Below are 18,521 nucleotides of genomic sequence, written 5' to 3'. Positions count from 1 at the left end.
CATCCTAAACAACCAAATCATAACTCGGGATTTACTGGCCTGTAATTAAAATTTAAAAACTTTGAAGTCCGAACTTTCAATGTGGGCTGAAATAGAGACTCAGCGTGGCTGCACCTTGTTGCTATGTCATCTTAAATCAGTCATGTGATTTGGAGGTGCAGCGTGTCCGTGGACCACACAGGGTTAATAACACTCACCTCCATTCCATTTCCAGATTGTAATAACCAACCACCTGTGTGAAATATGAAATTCCCATGGTGTTGTTCAAAATGTGCTCTGGCACAATCATAAGCATCGGTTTCTACTGAAAACAAGAAAAAAGCCGGTCCTGCTATGGGCTGAACCATTTGTTAATGGTGGAGGGGGGGAACACTATGCAATATGTTCAGTTTTAGCATTTTTATTTACTGTTAACTGTAATTACGCTCAAAGTGTTAATACTATCTTATTTTGATAAACAACACTGTCATCTGCAAAACTAGGGTGGCACTCGGGGTGGCAAGAAATCATTTTAGGGTGGCACTTGCCACCCCATGCCACCCTTCTAGATCCGCTCCTGGACCTGGCCCTCCTGGAAATCCTACATGAAGACTTTCAGGTGCTGCATTCTGTCATGGGCCTGAGTCTGAGTACCCAGGACTCATGGGTTTTTGTTGGAGTTACCTCAGGCTAGCGATCATTGTGGGTCGTCCTGCCCGTGGGTCTGTGTTAGGCATGCTCTGCTCTTACGTGTTTTGTTTCGGCTCATTTCCTGTTTCCCTGCTTGCAGGTATAGGTGTGTGTGTGGTTGTGTGTGTGTGTGTGTGTGTGTGTGTGTGTGTGTGTGTGTGTGTGTGTGTGTCCGGAAGGCCGGTTTACTGGCACCATCAGGCCAAGAGGCGTTCCCACCCTGAAGCCAGCCACACCTGTAGCTCATCAGCCGTCACCAGCTGTAGCTGATTTCCACATCACTCTCTACTCCACCATCTGCAGCTGCCACACAACTCACTACTCCATTGTCTGTAGCTGCTAAACCATCGCCTGGATCTCCTCTGCCCGAGTCTGAGGTCTGCACGCTGGAGGGACCCGCTCTGCCCGAGTCGGACGTCTGCACGCCAGAAGGACCTGCACTGCTCGCACTAGGGGTCTGCGAGCCGCCCACCTCTGCCACGCTTGCACCTGAGGACGTAACACTACCTGGTCCTGCTTCATCTGGCCCTGTGAGCCAGCCGTCTGCCAAACTGCCCATGAGTCTTCTACCACATCCACGTCCAGCACGCCCTGCACGTCCACATGCCTGGTCACCTTCCATGCCATGTCGCCACCACCAGAACCGCAGTAGGCCACAAGAGCTGCAACGTTGCCGCCGGACCCGCAGCAGACCACAAGAGCTGCAAAGCCATGGCAAGGAACTGAGGGACCAGTTTCCCAAATAAATCCTGGAATGGCGAAGGTCCTGTTCCCAATCCATATAGAGTTCATTCAAAGAGGCTCCCAAGCACAGCTGATAAGCTGTATGTCAACGGGCAGCTTTATTGCGATCAGAACATACCGATGACGTTAGTCATAATGCCAAAAAAGTTTGTTTGGTGTGATGGAGGTCCTGTTTTTCTTTTCGTTTTCAATTTCCATATATTGTGTGTGTGTGTGTGTTTGTGTGTGTCTGTGTGTCTGTGTGTGCATGAATGTGTGTGTGTGTGTGTGTGTGCATGTGTTCTTTACATACATGGGTTTTGAGGCCTCAGCCTGATCTGTCTGCAGTTTATGTCCTCCCTCAACCTCCATGGTGCAGTAAACAATCCTGTTTGGAGCCAAAGACCTCAGACCCTGCACTTCCATTATCACCACCTGCAACACCAACATGCAGAGGTTAATGACAAAAAGACATTTTTAAAGCATTTAAGTTATGCATGGACAGATACTGCTAAAATACATGCCTTTTCTGAATTATTGCCGGCTGGCTGTGCCTTTTTTAGTGTTCTGACAGTTTCTGGCCGCTGAGGAGGGCTAGCTGTTGTTTTTAAAGCACATCTTGACTTTAAGCAGCTATCCCCGTCGATACGCCACACCAGTTCTGAACTCTGTTTGTGCGAACTGGGCCACTCATCTTAGCTGTTGTGTGCAATTGTTTATCGGCCCCCAAAATATAATAAGGAGTTTCTTGCTGACTGTGCATCACGGTATGACCAGATCCTTCTGCTCTCTGATTTTAATATACACGTCTGCTGCCCGGGGAAGCCCCTGGCTAAGGACTTTCTGGACTTAGTGAACTCTTTTAATTTTGTTCAGTCTGTTAAAGGTGCCACTCAAGAACGTGATCACACACTGGACTGGACACTGATACTCTCTGACCATATGCCCATTTTATGTGACATTCTTCTTTTTAATCCTAATGTTAAACGGGCTGTAACTGTTCGATGTTATTGTGCTTTTGGCTCAGATACTGCCGAGTGGTTTTCCAAATTGTTTGACCAATTTATTTCTTATCCTCCTGAGTTGTCCACCTCAGATGGATTATTTTCTTATTTGGATTCTGCTTGTAAATCTGTCCTCGACATTGTTGCTCCTTTAAGATTCAGACAGTGCAAGCCCAAGGCTGTCCTTGGCAAACTGATTTTACCAGAGCCGCAAGAAAAGAATGTAGATGTGAAAGATGGTGGAAAAAGGATAGGCTGTATGTCTCTCTGGGAGCTCTTTAGACTAGCTGGAAAGTCTATCAGAGAGCAGTAAAGGCTGCCAAGCACTGCTATTTTTCTCAACGTATTGCTGCCAGCTCGCATAACCGTCGTGTATTGTATAACACTATAAATTCTGTACTTAGTACAGAAGGTTATGTTCTTTTGCACTCTTCTAAGGTTATGTGCAATAAGTTTCTTAATTTTTTTGTGGACAAGGTTGCTAGCTTGAGGCCTCCGACTCTATCTATTGCTGACCCAGCCATGCATGGTTCTTGCTCAACTTTGTTTTCTGCTTTTCTACCAATTGTTTTACCTGATTTAGAGAAACTTGTGTTAAATGCTAAACCGTGTGGCTCTCCAAATGATGTTGTTCCTCCCCTCTTTTTCCAAACGGTATTTCCTACCATTGGACCACACATTCTGAACATTATTAATACTAGTCTTTTGTCTGGTCAAGTACCTAATGAGTTTAAGCATGCAATCATACATCCTTTACTTAAGAAATCAGGCTTAGACAGTTCAGTCATGTCAAATTTTAGACCCATCTCTAAGCTTCCCCTTCTGAGCAAGATCCTGGAAAGGATTGTTTATACTCAGTTGATGGACTATTTGAATGACTCTCAGTTGTCTGAAATCTTTAATTCCGGCATTAAGCCCTTTCATAGTACAGAGAGAGCCCTCGTAAAAGTTATGGAGCCTGATAGTGACAGACCGTGGTAAATATGCAGTGCTTGTCTTGTTGGACATGACTGCTGCATTTGACACAGTTGATCACGATTTGCTCATCTCTCGCTTATAGCACTGTATGGGACTTTTTGGTTCGGCACTTTTGTGGTTAATATCTTATCGCTCAAACAGGACTTTTTGTGTTTAGTTGGGTCGGCTTTATCCTCTGTGGCCCCTCTGCTTTGGGGTGTGCCACTGGGATCTATTCTTGGGCCATTATTGTTATCGCTGTATCTTCTGCCTCTTGGTACGATATTTCGAAAACATAAAGTGTCATTCCATCTATGTGCAGATGACTGCCAGCTTTATTTACCTTTTAGTCATTCTGATAGTCTCCCAGGTCGACCTCTGCTTGATTGCCTTAGTGATGTTAAAGCATGGATGGCAAAAAATCTTTTAAATTTTAATGCTCGTAAGATGGAAGTGATCTTATTTGGCCCAAATCGTTTTTCAGATGCTCCAGATGTTGATCTTGCCGCTCTGACTTCCCATTTGAAGAGTTCGATCACAAATCTGAGTTAAAATTGGGCTCGTAAAATCAGCATTCTGTCACTTCAGATGTCTATCGAAGGTTAAGCCCTTTCTTTCCAAACTTGAATTGGAAACTGTTATTCATGCCTTTATCACTTCACATTTGGACTATTGCAATTCCCTTTTAATAGGGGTTGGGCAGAGTACCTTGTCACGCTTGCAACGAGTGCAAAATGCTGCGGCACGATTTTTAACTGGCAGAAGGAAATTCGACCACATCCCGTCTACATTGGCTTCCTATTGAATTTAGGATCAGTTTTAAAGTCCTATTATTGGTTTGTAAGTCTCTAAATGGTCTGGCACCTGTTTATTTGTCTGATTTGTTGAATCCCTATGTCCCCATTCGTTCACTTCCATCAGCTGAGCAGCTATTGCTTTCAGTCCCTAAGTCACGGCTGAAACTTAGAGGAGACCGAGCATTCTCTATTGTGGCTCAGATGCTTTGGAATAATCTTCCTCTCCATATTAGACAAGCTACATCTGTGCCAGTTTTTAAGTCCAGATTAAAAATCCATTTTTATTCTCTGGCTTTTAACTCTGTGGTTAATTGATAATTTTAGTCATTTTATTGCTATGTTTGGTTTTTGCCATTGTATTATCATATTTATATTTGTATGGTACAACACTTAGGTCTAACAGGTGTGTTTTTAAAGTGCTATATAAATAAACGATGATGATGATGATGATGATGAAATGCCAAAATGTATCTAGAATCTAAATCAGAATCATGTTCACTTAGCTAAATTTGTGCACACAAACAAAAAGCTTGAGGGTCCTGCGCAGTATCTTAGTTGTTCTTGGGCCTGCGCTCTTCTGGACAGAGATCTCCGATGTTGTTCCCGGGATCTGCTGGAGCCACTCGCCTAGCTTGGGAGTCACCGCACCTAGTGCTCCGATTACCACGGGGACTACTGTTACCTTCATCCATCTTTACCCATCACATCTTCTCCAGCTCTTCTCTGAGCCCTTGGCATTTCTCAGGTTTCTCATGTTCCTTCTTCCTGATGTTGCTGTCATTCGGAACTGCTACATCTATCATTACAGCCGTCTTCACTATGTCCGGTTGGTTAGCCGCTACCATTTTGTCCGTCTGTATCTGGAAGTCCCACAGGTCCCAGCTAGCATCTTGCACCCTGCTGTTTTGTGCTGAGTGCAATCTGCCTCTCCCAGAGCTTTTCCCGCATCCTATTGTATTTTATATTTGTGATTTGTACATTGTCATTTCTACCATTTGAAGTTTTGCTTCAGTCTTGTTTTAATTATTTTTTATCAATCCATTTATATTTATGTGGCTTAGTTTTCCAGGCCACTAAACTGAACCCAGTTATGTTTCAAGAGCACTGATCTAGGAGGACACCGCCATTAACGAGTGGGGCTGATGACTACCGGTCCTGCAAGGTTACCTGGGGCCCAGGCTTTTATCAGAGGAAGTAGGGTAGACATTTGGAGGGCTTTGAGGCAGTTAGTACTGAATAAATCCCCTCACCTACTGGCTCCATCTAAGATCTCAGTCATTGAACTACAGCACTAACTTTTAACTAATATTCAAGCCCAGCTTTCTTTCGTCAAGATAATGTAATTAATTTGTACAGATTATTTTCTAAATTGAAAACATTCTAGCTACAGAGGACGCTCCCCAAATATATCTCACTCAACGCGTGCCATGCCATGCCAGTTTTATTGACTTCACCTGTCAGTGGTCATAATATTATGCCTGATTAGTGTACTTCGGAGTTTTTTATTTAAAAAGAGCAATATGCACAATATGTGTAATATGTTTTCCCAGCTGGACAACCCAGATGAACAGGCAGCACAGATCAGAAGAGAGCTGGATGGACGACTGCAAATGGCAGACCAGATTGCTTGGATGACTCATAAACAATGTTCCCTCTAAGCTGCGCACGTGCGCAATTGCGCACTGCTGGCACGGTCTCTGCGCACAGAAAATCTGCGTTGCGCACAAAAAAAAAAAACTAACCTGAATTGAAATTAAAATTAAAACTTTAACAATTCTGTTTTGCAGTGTTAGTCAGTGAGTGACTGGCTGCTCCTGTATGGGATTAGAACGATGCCACCTTATCCCATAGTCCAGCCAATAATGCGATTCACATTCGTATATACGCAGCCAATCAACGTCGCTGACAGGCTATGACAGCGTCCTTATGTGCCGACACCGGTGTTTTAGCTAGCAAAGCGGCGTGGCTGATGTGCAGTGACGCCACGTTAATGACAACGTGTACAACCATTGGAGATGTGAGCAGGACAGACGGAACAACTGACGGAAAAAGTGTGGACTTTATACCAGTTTTAAATTGTGTTGCTCGGCCACGTAAAACCAGAGTTATGATAAAAATATCTGCAATGTTTGGTTTTCTTCCTGAATACTATTGTTGTTTATATTTACTGCGGGAAGAAACGGTAAAAACAGCGTTTTATAAGGAAAACGCTCGAAAGCACTCTCCGCCTGTGAGCAAAAACAAAACCAAAAAACCCCCCACCCTTTCCTATTGGTCGAAAAAAGTACCCTGTCGACCAATCAAAAAATGATATGGCAACGTGGCATCTAGATGTTAAGAAACGGGGGGAAGTTTTAGGAGTGACGGCGGTGTTCTGAGATGTGAGAGATTTGAGACGTTTAGCGCGAATCTTGTGTAGTTAGTGTGTAGTTAGTGTGTAGTTAGTGTGTAGTGTATTCAATAGTTTTGTTGTGTGTGTCAGAACAATGAGGCGGCTGCTGAATGTTACAGGTGTTACAGCAGTGATACATCTCCTGTTGTCAGGCCTGCAGGTATCAGGCTGTTGTTCTCCTTTATCTCATAGTGGACGGAAATTATTTTTTGGAGTGGCACAAATAATTTGTGTGGCATCAGATTTGATGCAGAACAGCTGATTGTTCTGTAAATAGTTTGAAATGTTTGTTTAAAAACGCCTTGGCTGCATTTAAAAAAATAAATAACTGCAAAAAACTTTGTTGTTTGCCAAACTGAGTTACTTTTTTGAAGAAGTAACTATATAATTAATTGCCCAACATTGGTCATTATATACTGTATTTTGCAGACAGAGAGTTACAGACTCTCTCCCAGACCACAGACTCATACTCATTATACAAGTCAGAACTTTATATATATTTCTTTACATTTTCATTGTAAGTGGGCTAAAGCAGTTAATTAAAAGTAGTCTAACATAAATGTAAATGCTGTAATTTGATTATTTTAACAAACCATGTAACTTGGATGGATAAGATGCTGGCATGACCACAGTGCACACGTCTGATGTCGCTCACAGTGGTCCAAGGGACGCTCAGGGAGTTTGTGTGTTCGCTCAGACACATTAAAAATTAGAGGGAACATTGCTCATAAAAGACATGTCTAATCAGGAGCATCGGAGAGCTCTGTCCAGAAGAGCGTAGTCCTAGGAACAGCTAAGATATTTGGCAGGACCCTCAAGCTCCCAGGCCTGTGTTAGAGGACCCAAGCTTGAAGGATAGACCGCCCGCAGGGGTGAGAGAGAATTTTTTGTATATGTATGTATGTATGTATATTCTGCCCTTAGACTTAACTAGGCAGATAGATAGCCATCATCTCGCAAAGAAAAACCACACCGTGTTCCTTTTTGGTAGTTTATTTCCAATTGGATGCATGGCATGGATTTTGATGAAAGAATTAATGAATGGTAAAACTATAAACAAGACAAAATATCCTGTGTGAGCTGACATGTGTAAACATTTTTGCAATTAGAAAAAGCTATGACCTGTAAACATCATAGGTTATACTTGCTACCATGCAAAGTGAAGCAGAACTAAATAAGCTAAAAAGCTAATGTTAGCGGTTAAAACACATAATTAGGTGAACTCACTTGAACAAACTATTACAAGCAACTCAGGGCAGTTAGTGCCAAACACACCCTGGTAAAATACAACATTACTGCCACTTCTGGTAGGATGTCAAAATAAAATGGACAGTGTAAAAATGCCCCAGAAACAAATGAAGACTGTATGAACCTATATAACACACATAATATGTGTGGCGACTCTTAAGGAGCTAGAATATATTAATTGCAAAATTGAGTAGTGTGCATATGTGCATATGATCAAAATAATAACTCAGCAGGCTTTTTCAAAGTGTTCATCAGAGTTACAGCCTACATGTCCTGGATGGAGGGAAGATTAGTACCAATGACCCTGTCCTGGCTCTGTCCTGCTTCGTGACTGAACTGAGCCAGACAGGTGGGATCCTTGACAACAAATTTTCAGTATGTGTACAGGTAGCCTTGAGGGAGAAATGTCTGTCAGACTGGGACTAACTGTAATCAGTCTCAGATTGGCAAAACATGTTTCTCTACACAGCAAATTTACAAGAGTTAAAATTCCAGTGTTAGGTCATATTATTGCCTTGTTCAGGCAAGGATTTCTTTGAAACATCTGTTGATAACAATTATTGACAGTCTGCTACTATAAGCAGCTGAACAGAACAACAGTATCAAGATCTGGCGATAGCCCAATTCGCCAGCAGATGTCACCATGGAGATGCGTTTCATATTGTTTGAAAGCTTCGATACAATTCCGGCAGAAATGCTTTGACTATTTCAGTGTTTACAAAGTCTCGCTTTGCCCATCAATAGAGTTGGAGTGGAGTGTAAATAAAAAGACTGAATAGCCTTTATACAAGCACACACACACTTCTTAGCATTGCAACCCTAATCCAGCTAATTAGAGTTAAGATAATCCCTTTCCTAATATAATAGCTAAACCGTGAGCTAACAGGAAAGGGAAATGCAGTGAGGAAATGGAAAATGAGAAATGGAATCGCCATTTTAAATATCGGAAACATATCTTTGATTATTTTTTAATTAATTTAACGATTTCTCTTTTTAAATGTAATTTTTGATTAGAAATAATTAATATTGAAATATTGAAATATTGATTTATAAATATATAAATTGATTTATGAATAGTGCTTTTATTTTAAATTCAATTGTTAAATAAAACAATTATTTAGTCATATTTAAATAAATAAAAGAATTTAAAAATTCGTAATTGAATTTACTAATGCATTTTTTATTGCCAATAACCCATAAACAGGATAGATAGGCAGGCAGACTAACAATTCAAAGGAATTAGACTACTGGGAACTGGTTCTCTACAACAACCGGTTCTCCATTCCCATCCCTATGACTAAGGTCATCTTTCTTTTATATGTGCATTCTGCTGTATTTGTACCAGTAAAGTGACACAGCAAGACATATTCTACAAATGGTTTCATAGGTCTCTTCACCTACCTCCAGGGTGAAGGACAGCACTACATCAGACTTGGACAGCGCATTCTCATCCTCCTGGCCCATGTCCATGATGGAGGTGTTGTGGCCTCGTTTTAGCTTCTGCAGCTTGAACTCTCCTCCTTTGGACACTGGCATGCTCTCCAGGTTTGCCATCAGGAGGTTGACAGAGGATCGCAGCTCCTCAATGTACATGGCCTCCATTTCTCTGGAGACAAACCGAGGGAACTTCCCTCCATACTGACAAAAATGGGAAAGCAGTCAATTAAATAATGACCAATGAATGAATAATAATGAATAATCTGATCCAAAGAAAGACTTTAAAGCAAATTTGTTAAATTTTGATAAAGTCTGTGGTAATCCATCAATTCAGGAACACAATTGGGCTTGAGCCTATTCCAGCTATCACAGGGCAGGAAGAAGGTTACAAGACAGGCTGCCAGTCTATTACAGGACTAACATGGAAATGGAGACAGCCATTTCTGCTCACAACTACTGCCAATTTTGCCAATCAATCTAACATTCATAACTTCAGACTGTGAGAGGAAGCTGGAGTACCCACTGAACATATAAACTCCACAGAGAAAGGCTCCAGCCAGTTAGCAGATTTGAACGATTATTATTACCATCTATTACTGTAGGTTCTACCTCATAATATAAAGCAAGTTAAGGTGACTGTTATAGTGATATGGCGCTGTATAAATAAAATTGAATTGAACCTTCCAGCTACGACGTAACGATGCAAACCACCAAAACACTGTGCTGCTCATTTCTAATAAATGTTACATATATGTAAAAATGTAACTGAGGAAAAATGTCTGTATTTATATTGTATATTGAAATATAAAATAAGAGTCAATCCTTTGTTATTTATGTCCACAACCATCCAAATATCTCTTACCCGAGCAATCTGGTCTGCCATTTGCAGTCGTCCATCCAGCTCTCTTCTGATCTGTGCTGCCTGTTCATCTGGGTTGTCCAGCTGGGGAAACATATTACACATATTGTGCATATTGCTCTTTAAAAAAAAAAAACAACTCCCAAGTACACTAATCAGGCATAACATTATGACCACTGACAGGTGAAGTCAATAAAACTAGCATGGCATGGCACGCGTTGAGTGAGCTATATAGGGGAGCGCTGATATAGTACAGATTCGCTACATCGATTGCTAGCAGTGTGACTCTGAAGAAGATAACCATCGCACAAAAAGTTGGACTTCTGATTCATTTATTCCCTAATGATTCATTAATGTTGAATTCTCTCGCGGCTGCTCTATTCCATATTCTGGACCTGAAAACAGGGTTTGATCTTTGGTTTCATTCTATCATACTGGACTTATTTTTCTATGAAGGTTTGAACTTTGACAGTGTTTAAACAAGAGAGAAAAGTTTGAAAATGTTCATGCCTGTGTGAGAAAACTGTATAAAGTGTATAGTGAGGGGTTTTACAGCCTTAAAACATCTATAATAATTGTAAAAAATAAAGTTGGCTACTTCGCGGATTTCACCTATCGCTGGTTATTTTTAGAACATAACATCCACGATAAATGAGGGACCACTGTATACAAATACTGAGAAATATAGAATTTGAATACTTTCTCTCTTTTGCTCTGAGGCGCGGGGGAAAAAATATCGACAAGTCAATGAACATCATCTACAAATATTTTCGGTAAATGCCCAAGACATCTTAAGAAATGTAAATCACCGCTTGATTCATCCCATAGGTTGACTTGTTTTGGATAACCCGACCGTAAACAAGGAGCGAATATCACACAGGAAACGAAGCACTATACAGGAGTTTCCCGACCTGAAGTAGCATATGCTAAGGCGCATATAGTCTATTTGCCTGTGGGATCCCCAGGTACTTGTAGCTGTCCTCTGTGTCTGCACAGAGGACAGCGAGTTCGATCCCCTTGATTCTGACTACCTTCCCTGTCTTTGTTATCATCCGATTACACTTCTCCAGTCCGAATGACATCCCGATATCATTGCTGTATATCCTGGTAGTGTGGATCAGTGAATAGATGTCTCGTTCACTCTTTGCATACAGCTTGATGTCATCCATGTACAGGAGGTGGCTGACAACTGCTCCACTCCGTAGTCGGTATCCGTAGCCAGTCTTGTCAATGATCTCACTGAGGGGGTTCAGGCCTATACAGAACAGCAGTGGGGACAGAGCATCTCCTTGGTAGATCCCGGACTTGATGGTGACTTGTGCTATGGGCTTGAAGTTGGCCTCTAGTGTTGTACGCCACATCCCCATTGAGTTCTTGATGAAGGCTCTTAGGGTCCTGTTGATCTTGTACAATTCTAGGCATTCCAGTATCCAGGTGTGGGGCATTGAGTCATAGGCCTTCTTGTAATCAATCCAGGCAGTGCACAGGTTGGTCAGCCTGGTCTTGCAGTCTCAGCTGACTGTCCTGTCTACCAGTAGCTGGTGTTTTGCGCCTCTGGTATTCTTGCCCATCCCTTTCTGTGCCCCACTCATGTTTTGAGTCATGTGCCTGTTCATCTTAGCCGATATGATGCCTGACAGGAGCTTCCACATGGTGCTGAGGCAGGTTATTAGTCGGTAGTTGTACTGTTTACAAGATTGGTGGTGGTGTGACTGCCCCTCCCACTAAAAATGCTATGTCCTTATGAACAGAATCAACTTCTGGAGATTTACTTACCTGGATGATTGAGCATGCATCAAGACATTTGTTTTGCAGTGGACATGACAATAAACTTCTTGAATCTTGAGTTTGTTCACTCTAAGTGTGAACAAAGTGTGTTTGTGTGTGCGCAGAGAAAGAAAGGATTATCACTAGTGGAGCCCTTGTACTATGATTCAACGTGGCAACACATAAATAAAGAGCAGAGCACCTCCTGGTGCTGACTGAATGCATGTGAGTGTGAGCATGTGAGGACAGAAAAAAAAGCGCTTGTATGAATGAGTGAATGAGGCATGCAAACCGCTTTGCTCATAATAGAAAAATGATATATAAGAGACAAGCCATTTACAGAAAAGTTACGGTTGCGCCGTAAGATGGCTGCACCGACGAGAGCTCCCAGTCATCTCAGCAAAAATGTTATTATTTGTTTTGTACTGCTTTCTATTTCTGTGCGCACAGCGCGATCATACACTCGGTATGACAGACAAACGCTTTTGGAGCTACGTTCATCAGCCAGTTCGGACTTTACAGCAGGTTTTGACTCTGTGGACGCTCTGCTGCCTGGGATCCTTTGTTTACTCACGCGACGTCGAGGGAAAACAAAGAGGGAGAAACACGCCGGAGTTTTGTGCCGAACGCGACAGAGAAACAGCAAGCCACCTCTGCCCAGCATCCTGCTCGCGAATCTCCAGTCTCTTGACAACAAACTTGACGAGATGCGTGCATGGATTAAACAACAAGACATCAGGAACTGCTGCATTCTGGCCTTCACAGAGACATGGCTGGAGCCCAGCGTCCCCGACTGCGCCATCACGCCGGATGGATTCACTGTTTACCGGGGAGACCGGCTCTCAGAGCCTTGAGCTACTGACCATTAAAGTCAGGACTTTTTACCTCCCAAGGGAGTTCAGTTCAGTTCTCCTTTCAGCTGTTTACATTCCCCCTCATGCTGATAAAGCTACGGCTATGGACGAACTGTATAATATCATTATTGGACTTGAGAACAAAAATCCAGAAGCTGCCTTTATTGTGCTGGGAGACTTCAACAGAGCCAACATGAAGAAGGTTCTCCCCAAATACTATCAGCACATCTCCTTCCCCACAAGAGGTGATCAAACATTGGACCATTGTTACACTCCATTCAAAGAGTGCTACAAACCCCTCCCCCGCCCAGCTTTTGGCAAGGCAGTCCATTGTTCCATTCTGCTGCTGCCTGCATACAGACAAAGACTAAAACAGGAAAAACCAGCTTCCAGGGTAATCTACAAATGGGACAGTGAGGCTGAGGAGGTCCTACAGAACTGCTTTGACACAACTGACTGGCAGATATTTGTGGATGCAGCTGATGGCAACATCATCGGACTCACAGACTCTGTCATTGGATATATTGGAAAGTGCATGGATGATACCATCACAAAAACCACTGTCCGCATATATCCAAATCAGAAACCCTGGGTAAATAAACATGCTCGCGCCAAGCTAAAAGTGCGGACCTCTGCCTTTAACTCAGGGGATGCTGATGCATATAAAGCAGCCAGGTATGACCTCCGAAAGTCCATAAAAAAGGCCAGAAAGGACTACAGGGACAAAATGGAGTCCAGCTACCACAGCTTTGACACCAGGTGAATGTGGAATGGACTGCGCTGCATCACTGACTACAAGAAGGACAACAGTGTTCAGCCCACTGCATCTCTCGCAGATTAGCTCAACAACTTCTATGCTCGTTTTGATGCAGACAACAGAGAGCAGATCCTCTACCATCAGGAGGACAGTGAGGCTGTAACTTTAACTCTGAAAACAGAAGCTGTGAGATGGACTTTTAAAAAGGTCAATCCTCACAAAGCTCCAGGACCGGACGGCAGCCCAGGCCGGCTTCTCAGAGTGTGTGCAGACGAGCTGGCAGTGGTGTTCACCAACATCTTCAACCTCTCCCTGAGGCATCATCAAGGACCACAGCCACCCAGCACATCAGCTCCTTGTTACCATCTGGCAGGCGTTACAGGAGTCTGTCTGCTCGGATTACAAGACTTGAAAACAGTTTCTACCATCAAGCCATACGACACCTCAACCACAACACTTAAACACACACAGCACAGTCCACAGGATGCACTCAGAAGCTACCCTGCAGCTTCACAAGTACTCTGTTTAATCTGCACTGGTCACTCCACTTTATTGATATTTATATTTTTAAAAAAGTGCAATACTGTAACAACTGCCACAAAAAAAACAAACAAAAAACACCCTTTTGTACTGTTTAGTTTGTAAGATTTTCTTTATTTAATCACTAGTGTGTACATATATTTATAGTTAACAGTTAACTGAAAATCTCTTTTTTTCTTTTACTACATCTTATTAATTTTTTGCTCTTTATTATTTTTCTATTTATTTTTTATTATTTAATTTTATTTATTTATTTTTTCTACTGTACCATTCTGCTGAGTGACTGTCTTCTGCTCGTCAAATACATTTCATTGCGATGTTGACCCTGTGCTAACTTGCATATGACAAATAAAACTGAAAACTGGAAAACTACAGAAATGTTGTTTGACATTTAATGACTAAATCTCAATCTGTAAAGACATTTTAACATTAACTGTAATCAGAACACAGACTGTTACCCCAGGAACTAGTGATAGGTCAGCAGGCACGTGCAGAGGGGGGGGCGGAAGGGGCTTGAGCACCCGCCCCTTTCCTGATGGGTGCCCAAAGTGCCCTTTTGTTGAGGCAATTTTTTTAAAAAATTTTTAATAATTTTTTTTTAAATGTGTGTGTGCGTGTGGAGTCCTGTCTGTGCCCCTCAACAATAATATTTAACTATTAATCACATTTTTGCTAAATAAAAGGATCTAGCTTGCATCAGTCACATGATCACCATTAACCAATGATCGCCCTTGACGGCAGAACGCGCTGGTTACGAGCCGGGAACGAGCTCACAAAGTGCACGCGCATTTTTTGCGGTCCGGAGCTGTAGGAGAAACACAAATTAACTCAGAGACACAGACTGATGTGACAAAACCAGTAAGTAGGTGTACAGCGCACACTGTAGTCTAAAGCACACAGGAGTGTTAGCTTATCACGTACATGTTGGTAAGCTGTCTTGTGGCAACTGACGAACTGAAACAAATGAGCGTGCTGTGGGTGTAACAGCACGACAAACATTACCTGTCCTTTTAGTAACTGCACAAGTAGTGCTGGTCATAGCTGCTGGCTCACTGGGTAAGGCTGTCATGGGTCTGTAGCGCTGTGCACCGTTTTAAGGAACATATTTAGTTTTAAAGTAAGTTACAGGGCTTTTCCTGCCTTTCTGGAGGGATTATATTTCACTAAAAACGATCTAATATGCATGTCCACATAATAATGGATTATTATAATTATAATATTTTAAAAAACACGCTGTATTTTAAAGAACATACATTAAGAAACAGATTATATTAGATTTATATTTTAAATAAGACAAAATGCTGATTTTACAGCAGCAAAATTATTGTATCTCTACAGTTTAAAAATGTAATAAGCTTTCTCGCTGCACAGAGTGGATAGTGAAACAAATGGAATCATCATAAATACATTATTATAAATTTGTTACTTTTTTTCCCTCATTGCTTTATTATTGTAGCTCTAGTAATAAATAATAAGGGAAGGATTCTGGATCAGCACCATGATGGAAACTTGTGACCACAGTATATACAGTATTCTGAAGAAGGTCTAAAATGTCACTGTGTGTGCATGCATGTGTTTGTTTTATGTATATGGATCTTTTAAATTATTACTCATAATATAACATTGTCCAGACATGGCTGGTAAGGACATGAGGAGGAAACAGTAGGAGCTGTGTGAGGCTACTAAAGGCAGTGGATCCCTCAGCAGCTGGATTACAAAGAGCACAGGTAACATTAACACATGTACCAGTTGTTGGAGAGGTATTCCAGTATAAAAATAATAATAAGCACAACTGAAATGTTTTGCTTCTATAACATTTTTCTGTCATCATTTTATTATAGATTAAGTGCAGGAGTTGTTAAGTGTGGATAATTAAATAATAGTTTATTGCAATAGCAAGTTGTGCCTTGTTCTCAGATGGACAGCAAGAGGAGAGTGATAGATGAGATGAGGGGATGGAAGGAGGAAGAGAGGCAAAGAGTGATTCACAGGCAGGGTCTAGTTTATTTCTCAGTTTTTTGTTGCCTTATGGTTTCAAGCGCTGTCACCAATCTTTGCATTTTGTTATTATCTCATAACACTTGTTTAATCAGCTACCATCTCTCCTATGGACTTTTTAATGTCTACAGTCTCAGATCAACACAGCCCTGCCCTCCAGCACTATCAGCAGCAGGAGCAGCAGCAACCCCTCAACAGCAACATTGTACCCATCAGGTAAAACATAAGCTACGTTTGCTTTGCCTCACAACAGTGATATAGTATGATGTGATCCCATATTAGATTCTTGATGAATGTGTGTTGTTGTTATTCAGCCTGCTTCAATGTGCCCCTTTTTAGCTTTGAGCACCCGCCCCTATAAACGTCTCTGCACGGCCCTGTAGGTCAGTCGGGAATGAAACAGCTCTTTGAAGTGTTTTTTTTTTTTTCTTTCTCTCACCCTCTCTCTCTCTCACTTTTTTTCACTTCACGCTGCATGTGAGCCTTGTGTTTGTGCTGAGCCGGGGGGGGGCGCAAACACAGTCTTGTGTTTGTGCTGAGCAGAGGGGGGAGGGGTGGTAGTTACACACGCAGCAGCAGTAGCACACAGACAGAGCAGGAGGGAGAGAGAGAAAGAGAGCCAGGGGCAACAATAACAGACAACATCAACACATTAGAAAGGTAGAGTAAAGAAAATGAGTGACACCAAGAAAAGAAACTAAATCTGGAACCATTTCAATTTTATTGACAATACAAAGGCAGAGTGTAGAGTCTGCAAGAAAAGACTATCATATAGAGGCGGCTCCACAAACAACCTGCACGGGCACCTGAGAACTGTCCACCCATCAGTGCAATGGGAAGATAAAACACAGATGGGTGAGTGTGATACTAATGAAGGTGTCAGTGTGTCTACTGCAACTGTTGCTGCTGCTTCTGCTGCAGTATCTACAGCATCATGCAGTCTAGGGCTTTGGAGTTGACGTCACGCCGCAATGCATTGTGGGAGCGCGGCACCATTTTCGGGGTCTACGAATCAAAACGGACGACAAGATGCTTAAAAGCAGCTCAAAAGAGATTGGACTGTATAGAGACCGATTGCGTCCAGAGGCGAAGCGGCGGTACTTGCAGAAAATCGCGTGCATTGGAAATGTGGACCCATATGAAACACAGCGGTGGAGTAGAAACCCTGAAGACCAACTGCTATTGACGTAGCCTGACATATTTTTGTACCTTATCTGTGGAGTCAGCGCGTACAAGTCGTCATTCAAACAAAGGTAAGTCAGCTCGAGTACTGCGTGTGAGATGCGTTTGATTTCCCTGCAAACATTCAGATTAGTGCAGCATAAATTCATTCATGAGGGGAAATTACAGTGAGAACATGTGGAGGCTGTTAGAGGGATAACATAGTGAGTTCAGTGCACTGATGAGACATTGTCCTGAAGGATTTAGTTATTCTTTATGGTTAAAGAAATTGCAATAATTTATTCATATTTATTATAAATAATTCTAATTATACATCTTGCTTCAATATTTGTATCTTGTGTCACTAAAAATACATCTTTAGTTTTATACATTGATTAATGACCGGCAGAATCTCCTTATCATATTAAGTGATTCATAATTGTCACTTTATGCTTTCTCCATCTCTAAAGTGATGACATCCTTGCATTACATACTTTAGGTTCATTTTCTGCAGGCAGGTTTCTGACAGAAAACAGGCAGATTTACCCTATAAAATGCAGCGTTTTATAGATGGACACATAAAGAAATGAAAAATGACATGTATGTGCTAACTTTCTAAACACTGTTACATTTATGATAAAGTAGATAAAACACATTTATGTCGGCCTTGGCTCATAGTTCTTGTCTTTAAATGAACTTTGTCTGTGTGTGTTTCAGGTGTTGCACTCTCAAAGACTGAATGAACCAGCATTGCAGCCATGGGTCACTGTGAGCATCACAGGGAAGGTTGAAGCCGCCCACTGCACCTGTATGGCTGGAGTCGTGGAGACCTGCACCCATGTCGCTGCTCTTCTGTTTAAAGTAGAAGCAACTGTGCAGATCTGTGGCACAAGGACTGTTACAGATGAACCTGCATACTGGGTTTTGCTGGGTTATGTGACCAAGATACAGCCAGAGGTTGGCCATAAGATAGACTTCTCCTCTTCAGCTGCCCAATAAAAGGCTCTTGATCAAAACATAAACAGACCATCCGTATTGAAAGGTAACAGGAGCCGTCCTCAAAAAAGAAAAATCCCACCTGCTACTGTGGAGGAGTTGTCACTGCTATAATGCCATAATGTTTTATATAGGAGTCTAGATTTATGCCTGAAGTGCACTGCCATGTAAATAATTTGCATTTACTGAATATGTACTGACTGAGTACCACTGTTCAAAAATTTAATAAAGAAACAAACTAAGTTTTGCCTCTTTTTTTATTATTAAAACCACTTAATAGAACATCACATCAGTTACAATGTAGAGTCCATGTCATTTATAGATTATAAAAGACAAAATGTTTACACAAAATCATGACAGTG

At 41.8% G+C, this 18,521-nt stretch overlaps 1 protein-coding gene across 5 annotated transcripts in view; it reads right to left on the bottom strand.

Annotated features, from left to right (window-relative positions):
- Positions 1 to 18,521, bottom strand: part of LOC100708976 (calcium-dependent secretion activator 1) — a 331,413-nt gene that overhangs the window by 190,828 nt on the left and 122,064 nt on the right. For all 5 annotated transcript variants that reach the window (XM_019358540.2, XM_019358541.2, XM_005452187.4 and 2 more), the window contains 3 exons: positions 10,090 to 10,170; positions 9,192 to 9,428; positions 1,706 to 1,827 (listed from right to left, as the gene is read on the bottom strand). In XM_019358540.2, the coding sequence (XP_019214085.1) occupies positions 1,706 to 1,827; positions 9,192 to 9,428; positions 10,090 to 10,170 (440 nt within the window). The remainder of the gene's footprint in view (positions 1 to 1,705; positions 1,828 to 9,191; positions 9,429 to 10,089; positions 10,171 to 18,521) is intronic.

Source organism: Oreochromis niloticus, linkage group LG5, assembly GCF_001858045.2.
Source record: "Oreochromis niloticus isolate F11D_XX linkage group LG5, O_niloticus_UMD_NMBU, whole genome shotgun sequence".
Taxonomy (NCBI): domain Eukaryota; kingdom Metazoa; phylum Chordata; class Actinopteri; order Cichliformes; family Cichlidae; genus Oreochromis; species Oreochromis niloticus.
This window is presented reverse-complemented; position numbering and strand designations above follow the sequence as displayed.